General features: G+C 56.1%; 1 protein-coding gene and 1 long non-coding RNA gene across 2 annotated transcripts; both read right to left on the reverse strand.

The window, feature by feature from the left end:
* Positions 1–889: 889 nt before the first annotated feature.
* On the reverse strand, positions 890–5,849 carry LOC132249502 (E3 ubiquitin-protein ligase TRIM39-like). The gene is made up of 3 exons (XM_059724776.1): positions 5,844–5,849; positions 5,044–5,224; positions 890–1,792 (listed from the first exon to the last, which is right to left on the reverse strand). Exons 1-3 carry the CDS (start codon positions 5,847–5,849, stop codon positions 1,251–1,253), a joined length of 729 nt encoding a protein of 242 aa, XP_059580759.1. The 3' UTR covers positions 890–1,250.
* A 404-nt stretch (positions 5,850–6,253) lies between these two features.
* On the reverse strand, positions 6,254–11,644 carry LOC132248822 (uncharacterized). Its single transcript, XR_009460256.1, has 3 exons — positions 11,409–11,644; positions 10,089–10,184; positions 6,254–6,438 (listed from the first exon to the last, which is right to left on the reverse strand). It is a non-coding gene; the product is annotated as an uncharacterized LOC132248822 (long non-coding RNA).
* Between the last annotated feature and the right edge of the window lie 4,628 nt (positions 11,645–16,272).

Genomic DNA, 16,272 nt, shown 5'->3' on the forward strand with positions numbered 1-16,272 from the left:
ATTCCCTAACCCAGCAACCGAGTTTTAGTCAATCAAGTTTAAATAGGCCTCCCATAGTGGGACCGGGGAATGTACGGCCCGAGATGCCTATTAAACTTAGAGCTGTGTGTGTGTGTGGGGGGAGAAAAGTCCTTAGCAAATCCAGATTAGAACTGGTCTGATAAATGCTGAGCTGGGTGTGTGTGACATGGGTTAATTAACATTGGAAGCACAGATTCCCCATCATGCAGCGCTCTCCTGCTTCTCTGGTCCCAGAATTCACTGCAGTCTCTGCTTCAGGCTTTCTGTTCTCCATCTCTCATGTAAATGAATGGTCATCTGGTTCCATCTCAGATGCAGATGAGACCGAGGGCAGTTGTTCACTCTTATCACCCTTATCTGGAGAGTTTTAGGTGTGTCTCTCACTGCATCTTAATCAGTTTCGTTTATGTAGAGGAGGGGAGGGAGGGGGGGGGAGTCCTTTGTGAGTCAGACAGACTGCATCCTGTGCCAGGGTTGCCCAAGAATACAGAGCTGAGGCGTCACAGTGTACAATGCAAAGGTATTTATTTTAAATATAAAAGGGAATAGAGGGGAGAGAATGGGGTCAGGGGGGAAGGGGGGAAGGGAAACAGTGCTGAGAGAGGCAAACAAATTAACAAAATAAAAACCCCAGAGTGACTGTAGTGATGTTAGTGAAGGATGAGAGTTTGGAGACAGTCCCTCCCAGGGGGGTGCTATGCATGTGGGCATGAATGGCACCTGCCCCCAGTGGCTGGGGAGAGCACGGCTCCACGGCGGCTGCTGCACCCCAGTGGTGGTCAGTGGGGAGCTCCCAAAAATGCTGTTGGCACTGTTGGCAGCAAGGGCGGGGGTGGGGGTGGTGGTGGCTAGTGCTGACCTGGGGTCAGTGAAGACCCACAGGCATCGCCAGCAGCATCGGTGGTGGCCAGGGCTGATCATGGACTGCCTGCAGAAACTGCTAACAGTGTCGGCGGCACCTTTTTGCAGGGAGTGCACTGCAATGCTCAGGGGGTGCACGTGCACCTGTGTGCAGCCCCTAAGCATCGCCCCTGCATGTGGGGATTGGGAGATGACACCTGGGCCTGGGCAGCACCAGGGTCCAGGCTGGAGCAGCTCCTGTGTTGGAGACCCCAGCCCTGACCCCACAGCCTGCCCCCCCACCCTGGGGGCACCGAGGGGTGGCAGTCGGGGCGTGGGGAGGGGACAGTCTGTGCCCCCCGCGGGTCATGGCAGGGACCGGGATTCCCTCAGGGCTGGGCTAGGACTGAGCACAGGGTCAGGGGAGCCGCGTTGGTGCCCCCAGCATTGAGACCAGGACTGAAGAAAGGACGCAGGGTCCCGGAGAAGGTGTCAGTGAAAGTGAAGAGATGGGACCTGTCGGTCACGTTGTAAAATGAGACCTCGCCCCCCTCGTAGTCCAGGAAAACCCCCACCCGCCTGGGCCGCACGCGCACGGGGAGGGGGGTCCAGGGGGAGGTGCAGGGCTTGTGTCCTCCATCTTCCAGCCACACGACCCAGTATCCACGGCCAGGTGACAGTGTGACATCCCCCTTCCTGCGCACAGACTCCCTGCACACGCCCACGTACCACTCTGTCTTGTCTCCCACCTCCACCTCCCAGTAGCGCCTCCCGCCCGTGAACCCCTCCGAGCCCAGGACACAGGGACAACGATCAAATCTCTCCGGGGTGTCGGGCAGATCCTGTCGGGTGTCTCTGTGTTGTACAGATTTCCGATCCTCAGACAGGACGAGGTTGGGATGAGCCGTGTCTGGGTCCAGAGTCACGTCCCCTGGGGAGAGAGTCACGGGTCAGGGGCGGGGCAGGCGGGTCCCCAGAATCACAGAGAATTCACAGCATCCCAGGAATCGTGGGTCAGTCCCTGCTGGGAAATCACCATGGCCCCAAGGGGAAATGGGGGAACAGGAAATGGCCCCAGGGCAGAGAGGGATGTTCCCACCAGACCTCTTCATCCCTGGGGCAGAGTGGGGGTTAGGGGGCCGGGTGGTGCACCCACAGAGGGGAGGAGAGAGGGGCGGGGGCCATGGGGTGGGTGCAGGGCAGGCCCCAGGTGGGGGAGGGGCATGAGATTATGTCATACCAGCAGGTCCCTGTCCTGCCCCTCCCCCACCCCAGGCTTGGCTGCCTGGCCCCACTAGCACAGCTCGGGGGTGATGGGGCAAGAGGGGCAGCGCCTTCCCCATGAGCTGGTGTCACAGGCGCTGTTGGGAAGGGGGTGAGGGGGGCAGGCAGGTAGACTGGAGGGACAGGGGGGCGGGCTGGGAGACAGCAGGGAGCAGAGGGGCACTAAGCACGGGAGAACAGGGCCCATTGCTCATGAGTCTGGGGCCATTGAGTGAGGAGAGGCATTTCCCCAGGGACTGCCCGTCCCTCTGGGCTCAGCTGCACCAGGCACAAGTCCCAGCTCACCCCTGTTGTGCATCTGCTCTGGGGGCCGCGCTGCAGATCCTGCACTGGGCCAAGGACGCCCTGTGCAGACCAGCCCTGGGGCACTGCTGGGTCTGGGGCCTTCTGTCCCCGGAGTACTGGATAACCCCATGCCCGTGGGGCCCAGCTGCTGTAGGCCAGCCTCCATTGTGCCAGATGCTGCACAGAGATGGCAGTTTTGAAACACATCTGAGTTACACTTGCTCTAGGGAAACACTTGGAAACACTTAGGAGCACAAACCCCAATGGCTTCTGATAGGACATGGATAGGCCAAGGCAACAACAGGGGACCCCCAGCACTTATGGAAGGGCAGGATGAGGAGGATGAGCAGCTTGGGAGCGGGGAGCTGTTCAGAGCACTTCAAAAAAATATCCCCTCTGCTCTGTTCCCTGAATCTGCTGTGACATTTGCATTGGAAATGTCACAGCAGGAGGAAATTGGCCCCTGCTCTCACCCAAAACCAGGCAAAAAAACAAAGACGGCTCCAGCTGAACCTCTCTTCCCAGAGTGTCTTGTCTGTCCCCAAATGCACAGACCCCTGCATGCATGGGCAGACCCCCCACCCCACCCCACATATACAGTTCTTGCAGGGACTGGCCCACAACCCCAGGGAACATGTGTGCTCTCCATCCCCTGCTCACTCAACAACCTGCCAGAGCCAGGACCAGAGCAGGGCTGAGGGATCCACGCAGAGCTCGGGCTCGAGCTCTCACTCCCCGATCTGGGCACAGAGTGGCCCAGCGCAGTCCTTCCCCACGGTCACTCTGGCTCCGGGCTCATCTGACCCACAAGGGATGGTGACAGCTCTGCATGGCTGGGCGTGTGCATCCGTGTAAGGAGGGAGGCATGCTAGGTTTCCCTGGAGAGTCTCTTCCACCCATGACAGCCCCAGGGGTCACCCACACAACAGAGCTGACCTGGGCTATCAAAGCCATTTAAGATCTATGGGACTGACCCTCCCAGACCCAGGCACGTGTGTACCAGCCCCAAGTGAAAGTGGCTGCTTGGCTTCAGCTCTGTGCGGGTCAGGCCTGCACTGACTGCTGGTTTGCACCCCCCTGGGCACAGAACAGCTGCAGGGACCCAGGCATCTGGGTTGGCATCTCTTGCTGCCTGGAGGGGCTGGTGCTTGCACTGGTGTGTCTGTGCTCTCTGGGCAACCCCAGGCTTGGCTGAAGGCTGCTTTCTGCCCTCCCTGCTGCCTCAGGGAAGAAGTAGTGAAGCCCCTTCCTGGAGGGAGGAACCTGGAGTAACAGAAGCCACCGTCCAAAGCCCAGGAAACACACACGGCCTGAGCAAGAGCTGCTGCGGGAGAAGGAGAGGGGTTTCCCTGGGCAATAAAGGCAAAAGGAGCAGCTGGGCACAGACTGGCGGCAGCTGGGAGAGGACGTGGGTGCCAGGGAAAGAGGGTGAAGGATACCAGGAGGAAGCAGCAGGGAGGGAGAACCATGCTGGCTGCATGGCTGGGAGAAGAAGCCCTCAGCCAGCAACCCCTCAGCCGGACAGCCCACTGCCGCCCTCCCTGCCGCACAGGCTGGCTCCTGCCCTGTCGCTGTTGCAGCACTGGGATGTGGGTGCTCAGGCTGTGCTGGGAGCCATGGTTGGGAACAGCACCTTGCAGCCAGGAGCCCCCTGAGACCAGTCCACTGAGCAGCCTGCAGAGCAGGGCCCATGGGGGCTCGGGGGGCTCTGCTGCCCCTCCCAGGCAGCCAGGAAGGAGGGGAGCAGGGCTGAGCTGATGCTCCTGCCTGTCAGGGCCCCTGACTGCAGCATCTCCTCCTTCCCTCCCTCCTTCCCCAGCCTGCAGCCAAGCCCCGGGGCCAGAGCTTGCCTAGCACCTGCAGACTGTGGCTCCATCCTCTCAGCCCTATAGCCCCCAAAGCAACATGACTCTCCTACCGGGCTTCTCTCTCCTGACCCCAGCACCACAGATCAGTCGTTTTCTATCTTTTCATCCAGGCCAGATTCCCTTCCCCCACCCTGCATGCTCTGCTCTTGCCCCTTCCTCACCCCTCACCCTGCAGCTCTCCAATCCCACTGACTTCCACACTCCCTTCGTGTCCATCTCCCCTGCTGCCTGGGCACTAAAGGCCCGGATGGGGTGCAGCTCCTCTCTCCCTTGGTGGAGATCTCACACTTCTGGTGGACGAGGTTTGGAGCCTGGTTCCTCACCCCAGTGACCCTAACAATAAGCAGCTGTCCTGGCCCTCTGCCCACTACCTGCCACTGCAGCAGCAGAGAGGGGGGAGTGGTGAGGCCCATGGATGGTGTGGCGGGCCAGTGGGGGTGTTCCTGTGCTGAGCCACCTGCCTCACTGCACCCGACCAACTACCAAGCTCCAGGTGTGTCCCTGGGGTGCCTACGCCTGGCCATCCCCTTTCCGCAGCACACCCACAAGCCTGGGGAAATGCTGCCACCACCCGGACTCAGGTCTCTGTCTGGGCCCTGTGCCACCCAGGATACACAGGCCCTGTAGTCCTTGGGGATCTGGGGTGCTTCTATAGGCCTGAAGCACTCCCCTGTCACCTCCTGGGCAGGGGGGAAGTAAAAAGCCGAGCCCACCTTAGCAGGTCCCTTCCATCTCAACCATGTACCATAAAGCTTGCTATAGCGGATAGCTTTATTGGGCGGGGAGGGGAGGCTCAGGGAGGGGGACAAGCCAGCGAAGTATCCAAAGAGCACGTCTGAGCAAACAGAAGCAGCCTGGTAGCCTTGTGCCACACTCCAAGAACACCGTTCCTGGACACGTTTCTGGTAAGCTGCTCGCACATGGATCTGGAGTCTGAAAGAGCTGCACAACCCGCGTGCCTGCTCCATGTTCCCAAAATATGTCCCCTTCCCCTTCCTCATGCGGCCCCTTGTATACACCTGTTGTGACCTCATCACTAAAATCCCACCACCAGCAGCCCCATTGGCTGTGGCCCGGTGCTTCCCAATGACATCAGCCCTTGCCAGGTGAGATGGCCAGTCACATGGCTTGCAGTGGCAGGGACACTTGAGACAAAGAGAGCAGGTCCTCCTGGGTCAGGCATGTCTGCAGCCCAGGTCCCAGCTCGGTGGTATATGAAACATGGTGGGGGGGAGCGCTGCCTGGTCACAGCAGGGGGGACTGGAGGGGCGATTCCTCCACACTCGGTGACAGCAGGGAGCAGCTCGACCCCTCATTAGCAGGAGGCTGAAGAGCCCCGTCCAGGGCAGCCCCACTGAAATCGGTTGGCCCCAGCATTTCCGCAGAGCAACTTCTCTGGGGAACGTCCTGTCTCCTGTGCACACAGGCAGGGACATCGTGACTGCACCTGGTAGTGCTTGCGAGGGGTGTCAGGGCAGAGCAGAAAGCAAAGGTCCCTGGGGAGACAAGACCAGGAGTCTCTGATGAAGCATTGGCTCCACTTACCTGCATATTGTCGGGCTCGGGCAAGTCCTGAAATAACCAGAAACCAGAGGTCACACAACCAGGCACAAACCCCACAGGACACGTCAGTGGACAAGACACTGCAAAAACCAAAACCACAACTTACCCAGCTCTGCCAAGGGTCCCAGGAAGGAAAGGGGAGGAGAGAAAATAAAGACACGAGTCAGTACCATGGTTGCCAACTCTCTGTAACTCTACTGGTGTAGCCTCCCCTAAATCCTGACAGCCCAATTTCTCACCACCCTCCTTCTCTCAAGCTACAACTAATCCAGCCCCTCTAATCTGTGCCTTCCCCCCATATGCATCCTGCCCCTTAGCCCCTGGCTCCTGGAGAGACAAGCCCTGCCCCTGGGGCTCCCACGCAGCACTGCACGGGGGTGGGGGGGGGACAGAGCAGCAGGCTGGGGGTGCTGGGGATGAGGTTTCTTGGGGAGCTCCTCAGCACACATCACACACAGCTTCTCCAAGGAGAGCCCTGAAGGCCTGCTGGGACACCAGCTGCACAGCATGAGACCTCCCCCTTCCCTCCGTAGGGAAATCCATGAAGAAAAGTTACCTTTGTCTGCACGGCGCCTCTCTGAAACAAACAGCAGGAGAGACGTGTTACACGGATGGAGACTGGACACAGTGATGAAGAGCACCAAGCAATGGCCTTTCCACTGTACCTATACATGCAGGGGCTGTCCCTCACTGTCCCCTTGGCCACAGCACACCTGGGTTCCCAAACCCACCGCACTCGGCCTTGGTGAGGCTGCAGCTGGAGTACTGCATCCAGTTCTGGGCTCCACAGTTCAAGAAGGACGTTGAGACGCTTGAGAGAGTCCAGAGGAGAGCCGTGCACATGACCAGAGGGCAGGAGAACAGGCCTTATGAAGAGAGGCTGAGAGCCGGGGGACTCTTCAGCCTGGAGAAGCGCAGGCTCGGGGGGACGTGGTGGCAGCTTATAAGTACATGAGGGGTTTGCATCAGGATGTGGGGGACCACTGAGGAAAGCACATTTCTTCTGTGTTTGGACAAGAGTTCAGCACATGTTCCCCTGGGACGGGCAGGGGCAGCCGTGGCCCTGGGGCGAGCGAGGGGCTCCCTGTGCTGTGAGGGAAGCCGTGGCCTCCCTTCAGCTCAGGACAGAGCGCTTGGTTGCTTCAGCTGCAACCTATTTCCTGTCATCCTTTTGGGACTGTGGAGTCATTTAGTACTAAATCAAGTGCTGCCAGGGCGGTGCAGTCCCAGAGATGCATGGTTACTTTTTTTTGACAAGCTATGGCAACGTAGTTCATCACTATGGTGATACAGTGTTGGCATCATGGTTTGTGCCCACTGATGCTATGTCGTACTGACAAGCTACGTCCCCCTAGCTCATTGCTTCAGTGACGTAGTGTCTTGTGCACATGCGCCTACTATCACACGCACGTAAGGGGATGGGCCGACACAGACAGATGTGCATCAGCTTCCCTGTGCACCACATCCCTGCTGCCTCGGACTGACCTGCTCCAGGGCATGGTGCAAACTGCCCCACTCTTTCCTATCCCCTCCAGGACCTGCTCTAAAGGTCTCTTCCAAAGGAGCCATCCCCCTGCCCGGTCCCCTCTGACTCCTGCCCTTAGGGCAGGGGTAGTTGAAGGTGATGCTGTACTGGAGAGAGACTGGCCCAGGGGGGCTGGTTCCCTGCTCGTACTGAAGTAGGGAATTATCCCCCAGGTCAGCTTGGCCAAGACTGTGGGCTGGTTGGTTCCACTTACTGGGATCATTGGGCATCTTTTACCCAATACATTCTTGCACCTGCAGGTGCCCAAGGTGTTGGTTGGGCCGTTGTCTCTCCTGCTCTGGGCCAGACTGTATGCTCTCTAGCTTGGTGGGTTTTCCCACTAAGGGAACCTGTCCCCGGGGTCAGAGGTCTTTGTGCATGCAGGGGAGCAGGGCCTGGATGGCTTTTGTTGTGCACTCTTCTGGCTAAACATCAGCTGTGTGACGGCCTGTGGCCACAAGGCCCTGCAGTCAGGGGCCCACGTGGGCCCTTCCACTCTTGTGTCCCTTTGTCCTCATCCCTTTCCTGCTCTTTTCTGTGTCCATCCACTGAGCTGGCCTCGAGGCTTCTGGAATGGGACTGAGGAAGGTGAAGTGGGTCAGCAGCGGGAGGCATGGGCCCGGGCTGGATACCAGGTGGGGTCCATCCTAGGCCAACCCCTGGCCTTGCAGCTAGTCCCTGCCCCTAATTGTGAGGACAATGGAGAGTAGCTGCCCCTGGGACCAGGGTAGAAGAGCCATGTCCATGAGGGGATGGGGCAGAGGGGCCTTTGTCAGGCACATGCTCATGTCAGCCTGGGCTTAGTGAAGGAGGTGCGGATGGACCTGGGGGCCTGCCCTGGGATACAGTCCAGCAGGACACGGAGGCATCGTCATGCCTGACAGTCACTGCTCAGCACAGCTGGAGCGAGAGCAGCTGGGCCCAAGCACCAGCCCTGTGTGAGAATGGCCTTGCACGTCCCGAGAGCGATTTCTGTGTTTCCGCAATTGGAGACACCGGGTCAGGTCACAGCCATTGGCAACCCTAAGACCCTGCTCTCACCCACGGGCTCCCTGGAGACCAGGGAGCAAACCAGCAGGAAGCCCCCGCAGTGCACGAGACACACTAGCACACCAGCATGCCGTGCAGCCCGTTCTTGTGGGGCGATCTCCGGCCGAGCAGCCCTAGCTTTGAGGAGAGAATTGAATTTGGGACAAACACTTTTTTTTTTTTAAATGAAAAATGCTCATGTCCCAAATCAAATCAGCCAAATCAATTCCAAATCCATGAGTCATCCAAGAACCACATGAAGCCTTGCTACCAGCAAGCATCCTCCACCCCTGCCTGGGGCATCAGATACTTCCAAATCCTTTGACGGGCGTCCTCCGTGCAGGCTCACACCAAGAGGATTGGGGTTTGGATGTCCCTGAGTTTTGCTTGCCCTCAGCTGTATGGCCACAGGAGAAAGCGAGGGAGGAGTCTCCCATTTCCATAAAGTCCTTGTATAGCTGAGATCTTCCCACTGGAAGACAAAGTGGGAGACTAACTATGCATTACATCCATCAGGGTACTGCCTCCTGCCAAGAAAGTGGTTTTCTTCTGCAACTAGGAAAACCACTTCCATGGTAATGGTGTTTCCCTGCAACAGGAAAAGCACATTAATAGGCTCCCAGCACAGAGATCCTCCCTCCTCATCCATGTTTCCAGCTGAGCAGCACAGATCTGGTGGGACAGCTCGCTGTAGTGTCATAGTTTCATAGTTGGTAGTGTCCGAAGGGACCTCGATAGATCATCGAGTCCGACCCCCTGACCCATGTAGGAAAGAGCTAGGTGCTTGTCCAGTCTCCTCTTAAAGACCCCCAGGGTAGGGGAGAGCACCACCTCCCTTGGGAGCCCGTTCCAGATTCTGGCTACCCTAACCGTGAAGAACTTCTTCCAGATGTCCAACCTAAACCCGCTCTGTGTATTTGTGGCTGTTGTTCCTGGTTACTCCGAGGGGTGCCGTGGCAAACAGAGCATCTCCTATTTCTTGCTGCCCCCCTCCCCGCCGATGAATTTGTAAATGGCCACAAGATCACCTCTCAGCCTTCCCTTGCATAGGCTGAAGAGATCCAGGTCCCTCAATCTCTCCTTGTAAGACCTTACCTGCAGGCTCCTAACCATGTGAGTGGCTCTGCTCTGGACCCTCTCAAGGTTATCCACACCCCTCTTGAAGAGCGGTGCCCAGAACTGGATGCAGTACTCCAGCCGCAGCCTGGCCAGTGCCACATAGAGGGGGAGCATCACCTCCCTGGACCTGCTCATCATGCGCCTGCTAATGCATGACAAAGTGTGGTTAGCTCTACCAATCACTTCATCACATCGGTGGCTCATGTTCATCTTGGAGTCAGCTATGACTCCGAGATCCCTTTCTGCCGCTGTGCTGCCGAGAAGGTCATCCCTCAGCCTCCAGGTGTGTTGGTGATGCCTTCTCCCCAGGTGCAGCACTTTGCACTTGCGGTGTTCGGTTTGGGCTCTTCACCGAGCTCCAGGGCTGTGAATCCACGTGGCCCCTTTCCTGGCTCAGATGTGGGGTCTGGCCTGCTCAGAGACCTCCCACAGCTTCAGTCCATCCCGGTGCTTGGAGCTCCTCTCAGAGCAGTGGATGGAGCCCCGTCCATCCTGTCCTGTCCCATCTCCGAGGAGCTCACCTCTCCACACAGTCTCCCCCCTTTCTTACTTACCTTTCACACGGTGCTGCCGCCAGAGGCAGAAACTGCCCAGGAGAACGACAAGGGGCAGAATCACGGCCAGAGCCACCGCCCATGGGAAATAGGGACCTGCAGGAGAAAGTGGCATTCACGTGGCAGCCCTGTGTGAGCAAATGCAAGGGCTGGGGGCAGCAGTGGCTTTCCCTGGGACCCTCCTCATGGATTTCAGGCCAACAGGCCTCCCCCATGCTTGATGCTTAGCACACTGGGAGCCCAAGCTAAAGACCAGCTAACGCACCCACTGCCCTGCCCCTGCCCGGAGGCAGCAGAGTGGTCACTGCAGGAATAAACCAGAGCCAGCAGCACAACCCCTGCATGCAGAAACCTCTGCCAGCCCGAGGGAAGAGAGATAGTGACCCCCCCTTCCTCAGGGCATCATGGGACCCTCATGGGAAGTAGCTCCTCATCCAGCAGGTCAGCAAAGACAAACCATGTCCCTTCAGTCCAGGGTTACAATACATCTGGGTGTTCCCAGACACGTCCTCTTTTGGGGTCCTCCCATCTCTGTCTGGGTGTTTTGTTTTTAATATCACCAAGTGTCTGGGATTTGGGATTTTGCTGTGCTCAGCACCGCAGTTTCCCCCCCGCCGGCACTGGGCTGCAGCAGGGCAGGGGAGGCACCGGCTTCTCCGGCAGGGAGGGAGCTGGGGAGGGGCAGGGGGAGCTGCGTGCCCTCCAGGAGACACTTGCAGGGCTGCGGGGAGCAGGGGGCTGCAGGACGGGAGTGAGGGGCACCGGGGCGGGGAGGCAGGGGACGGTGGGTCAGGAGCTCAGGGCACAGGCAGTGCCAGAGGACTGTGGGTTGGGAGTGATAGGCAGCTGCAGGGCTGAGGTGGCTGTGGCTTGGCAGTGAGGGGCAGGGGCAGGGCACAGACATATCTCTGCCCCCCCGCAATCATATTATACCCCCTCCTTCCTGTCAGGTGTCCTCTTTTTTGAAACTGGAAATGTGCTAGTCCTGCTTCACTCAGAGGCTGAAAGCTGCGCTCTGTGCCAGTGTGAGGGTGTCCTGAATCTCAGTGTGACCCCTCCTGCCAGGCGGCGCAGGCCGACCCCAGGGGCGCAGTCAGGACTGAGGTGCTCGAGTGCCGTCAATGCAGCCCACAGACACTGTCCCCTGCAGCGCTGCAGGCACCGAGCGAATGCCAGCCGGGGAGCCAGGCCCCTTGTCTGTCCCAGCAGCTTGTCCCCAGGGCTCTGCCGGCCGTGTCCAGCCGTGGCCCTCAGGGGACTCCTGCGCCTGCTCTCTCACCCCAGCAGCTACCAATGGACCATGAGCAAATCTTTCCTCACCGTTCTCCCAAGGCCTTTGAACCTCTTATATCTCCTGGCTGCAGTAGACCTGGACTCAGTCAGACCTTGCACCAAAGGCGTCCCAGGAGAGTGTGTGCAGGCACCAGGAGCAGGCTGGGAGTGAGGCGTAGCGTGGGCAGTGCAGCCCCAGGTGCAGGGTTATGGGGACGAATCCCAAGGAGCAGTGAGGTCTCTCAGGGGATGTCTGCGTGGTGCAGCACGGCCCCATGCTGGGATTGCTGTGCAGACTCTGTACGTGTAGCCCCAGACCCAGGAACATCCTGGCCCCCTCACACTGTGCCATGCCTGGGGGGCACTGCTCTATGTAGGGGGCAGGGGGCAACTCTGGGAGTCCTGCCCTGGGGTGAAGCTTTCACAGCACAGGCTGGTGGGAAGCCCCAAACTGCAGCCCCTCCCCTGTCACCCTATTAGCCTGGTCCTGCCTCTGGGCTTGCATCTCCTCTCTCCTTCCACGGCCCTGTGCCTCAACGGAGTGAGGCACTCAGAGCCTAGGAGCCAAGACTTATGGGGTTTTCATAGATTCACAGATGTTAGGGTCGGAAGGGACCTCAATAGATCATCGAGTCCGACCCCCTGCACAAGCAGGAAAGAGTGCTGGGTCTAGATGACCCCAGCTAGATGCCTATCCAACCTCCTCTTGAAGACCCCCAGGGTAGGGGAGAGCACCACCTCCCTTGGGAGCCCGTTCCAGACCTTGGCCACTCGAACTGTGAAGATCTTCCTAATGTGCTGTCTAAATCTGCTCTCTGCTAGCTTGTGGCCATTATTTCTTGTAACCCCTGGGGGCGCCTTGGTGAATAAAACCTCACCAATTCCCTTCTGTGCCCCCGTGATAAACTTAAAGGCAGCCACAAGGTCGCCTCTCAACCTTCTCTTGTGGAGGCTGAAAAGGTCCAGTTTCTCTAGTCTCTCCTTGTAGGGCTTGGTCTGCAGGCCCTTAACCATACAAGTGGCCCTTCTCTGGACCCTCTGCCACCCACCACCCTGTTCTGCCGCTGCCTCCCAGAAGTGGGGGGGAAGCTTGCTCAGCCATCCCCCTCCACCAGCACCCTGTGCTGCACCACCTCCATTTTATCCACATCCCTCTTTAAGTGCGGTGCCCAGAACTGCACGCAGTACTCCAACTGCGGTCTGACCAGCGCCCGATAGAGAGGAACTATCACCTTCTTGGCTCTATTCATCATGCATCTGCTGATGCACAATAAAGTGCCATTGGCTTTTCTGATGGCTTCGTCACACTGCCGGCTCATGTTCATCTTGGAGTCCACTAGGACTCCAAGATCCCTTTCTGCTTCTGTGCCACCCAGCAGGTCATTTCCTAGGCAGTAGGTATGCTGGACATTTTTCCTCCCTAGTTGCAGCACTTTGTATTTCTTCTTCGCTGAAGGACATGATCTGAAATCTGCAGAAGGGGCCCCAAATGATATTTATGTGGCTAGAATTAGTCATGGAAGCACTGGCACCCCATGTAAAGGTGAGCTGGATTTAGGCCATGGTGCCTTATGATTTCAATGATTTAGTTTACCAACGGAAAGGTGAAGGTGGCAAGTACAGATTGGTACTGGCGGGTGTTTTCTGGGGACCAGCATGGCAGAATGACACCTTTTTTCAGCACACAAAAGGTTTCATTCTTCCTTCCCGGGCCCCAGCAAACACCCGCCAGTACCAATCCAGACATTGCATGCGAAAAGGGGAGTTAAACCTCAAGGTTAGGACTACATGACTGAGGTTTCAGTTTGACAAACAAAGCCTACATGACAAAAGCCTGGTGCCTGGGAGATGGATGCTCTGGTCACCTGGGCAGGGGGAGGGAAAAGCCCCGCTCACCAGCCCAGGTAGCCAGTGATGCTTTTTTATTTGGTTCACTTGTGGCCAGCACTGGCAGCTTCGATTGGACCAGGCTGCTGAGGTCAGAGAGGTTATTTAAAGGCCCGGGCCAGGAAGAAGGTAGCCATTAGCCATGCGGTCATCCAGGTGAATCTGAAACTGGCTCCCTCCTCATCACCGCATGCTCCAAGAGTGCCCTGCCTCCAGAGGGAAACTCCAACCACCTCTGGATGATGCGAGTGAGTAAGCTAAACGAGATCAGACTAGATATTTAGCTTACAGTAACTCAGATGCGAGATCAAAAGGCTACCTCAGCCACACTGGTTTGCTCTATGGGATTCCTCTGATATTCCTCTGATATTGCTCCACCTTTTACCCCGTGTTCACCCTACCCGCTGTAATCAATAAAGTTCTCCTTGTGACCCGTGTGGGAGACTTATTGGGCGGGGGGGAGGGGGTCTAAATTATGTCGAGGAGGCCCCTTAGGTCTGTGGACTAAGGGAGACTTTTGTAATAAGCCCCTGACTTGGGAAGTGCCCCAAGTGCTTGTATTGGGTCTAGTACTCACTGGACAATCAGGCCTGCATTTTTCAAGGTGCGCAGAGCCAGAATTGAGTCCAGAGCCGTGGGTGGTGGCAGTGGGAACCCCAAGCTAGCGGGTGTGCTCCAGGGAAGGGGTCGGCAGGACAGGAGGCACCCCAGGGAGGCACTCGGAGCCTGGAAGGTGGGCGGGCGCAGGGAGGTGGGCGGCTCAAGACAGGAGCGCCCCCTACTGGCCCGCCACACAGCCTACGGCCGAATCACTGAAACAGCGTCGAAACTACAAAACAGATTCGACTGAATCAAAACAGAACAATAATCCAAAACACCCACACAAATCACTGTCCCTCCGAAATGGCTAAATCCAAAACCAAATCGAGATAGCCGCTTCACAGAGCCCTAGTGAGGAACTGAGTATCAGGGAGCTCAACTGCTGAGCCTGGTCCCCGTTTCAGTGGTGGCCTGGGGGTTATTGGATCCCTGGGCAAGAGAGTCATTGGGACCATTAGAAGCTTAATTTTGATGACCTGTAAGCAAGTTGGACATTTTCAATTTCAATTTCATGTTGCCCTATCATGAAACTGCAATGAAAGTATCTTAATACAACATTGATAATACAGATATTCAGAGTAATTAGTTTTTATTGGAACCGGAGTGGAGAATATTACATAGTACATTTAAGTAATACAACACTCTGAACACAAGTGTTAACAAATCCATTTTATTGAGAGACATATTATCAATATAGAATGGCAGATTTTCACATCAAAATAAATTTAGAGTCAATGGTCAATCCGTTGCTCCGACACCTATTTCAATAATCAGTATTCATAAGTTGAAGAAAGAACAACGTTTTTAATAAGTTACGGAAAGAAAGAGTTTTTTTTTTACCACTGAGCTACATTCTAGGTTTGTTTTAGGTTCAAAATTTTGGGGACCCCGAAAGTGTGGGACCCCGGGTGGTCGCCCGGTTTACCTCCCCTAAGGCCGCTACTGCTCATCCTGCTCCCAGCGGGTCACATGCAGAGATGCTTTTGCTGGAGCCGGGCAGAAGCGTAAGCAGCAGAAACTGCTGTTACCGCGTTTCTTGTCTATAACGCACCTGTAGCCTGTTCTAGCAGTTCCAGCGACGGACAAGTGCCATTTTGTCATGGAAAAGGAAATAGGCTGCTGCTCTCCAGATGAATGCTAGGGAGGTGCCCAAGTCTCCAGTCCTTTAACCATACTCCAACTCACACCAGCTGCAATGAGTCCTGTTCCAAACCGTGGCTGGAGGAGGGGGCGGCCACCTTTTGAACAGCTTTGTAGTGGTCGGTGCACGCTCTTGCGAAGGGGGAGCCCCCGGTTCTGGGCCCTCGTCTCCTGGAAGACCATTCAAAGCATCCAAAAGGGTACGAGCCATGGGAACTGATCTTATTCTGCTATCTTTTTAGGGCAGTCAAAAGTAATCAAGAGCAATTATGTCTTTGTGAACCAAAAAGGTCAGAAGAGCATTTTGCCAACTGCTGAGATAGCGTTTCAAAATTTCCAGCTCCGTAGGATTCATCAAAAGCCTTCTTATATCCTCAACCCTATCAGCGTCTGTCTATTTTTATTCACCGGTTAAAATCTTGATTTTGCTTAAATAAATGTGTTTTCTCCTTGTTTCTGTGTTTCTTTTTGTATTCCCCAAAGTATCTCTTCAGCACCTTCCATAAAACAAATATTAAATAATCTATATCTACTGAAAACTTCAACAGAAAATTAGGGACATGGACTGTAAGTTCCACATTTTGAATGAGTTGGGATGAGTGTGAGGGTCTCGGATCCTAAATTTGTGTGTAAAAACCACCTCTCGGGGAAGCCTGTTGCAGTGCTTCACCCCCTTCCTAGTGACAAAGTTCTTCCTCATCTCTAACCTCAACTTCCCTTGCTGCAGCTTGAGCCCATTGCTCCTTGTCCTGAGAACAGCCCAGCTATATCTTCTTCGCACCCCCTGCAGAGAGTATTCAATCCTCCCTGCACAGTTTTCTCTTCTCCAGACTCAATTAGCCCAGTGTCCTCAGCCTCTTCTCACAAGCCATGTGCCCCGGCCCCCAACCATCTTTGTTGCCCTCAGCTGGACTCTTCTTGCCCTTCCCTCCCTAGGGCTGCAAATTCTCACTGACATTTGGAGGCTTGGATTCAAGTTATATTTCGACCAGTTTTACTTAACTATTGCTTTTCTTCTGCAGCTTCAGTATATCAGACGCAGCTGACACGAGAGCTCCTTTTTGGGAGGAAAATGTGTTGCGTACACTGGAGCAGATGGTAACAGTTGTGGCTATAGTAGGTTAGTTTGCACTAGGGATCTTGGCTGGTAATACTAGAGGTGCACCAACATATTGGTTGCGTGTTGGATCAGCACTGATAAAAGGAAAATTAACGCTATTAGCCCTTGGCTTGTTCTGCCCAGTGTAGCCGATCATTTTCGTCGCTAAACATATATGCCTTCTAG

This window comes from Alligator mississippiensis, chromosome 1, assembly GCF_030867095.1.
Source record: "Alligator mississippiensis isolate rAllMis1 chromosome 1, rAllMis1, whole genome shotgun sequence".
Classification (NCBI taxonomy): domain Eukaryota; kingdom Metazoa; phylum Chordata; order Crocodylia; family Alligatoridae; genus Alligator; species Alligator mississippiensis.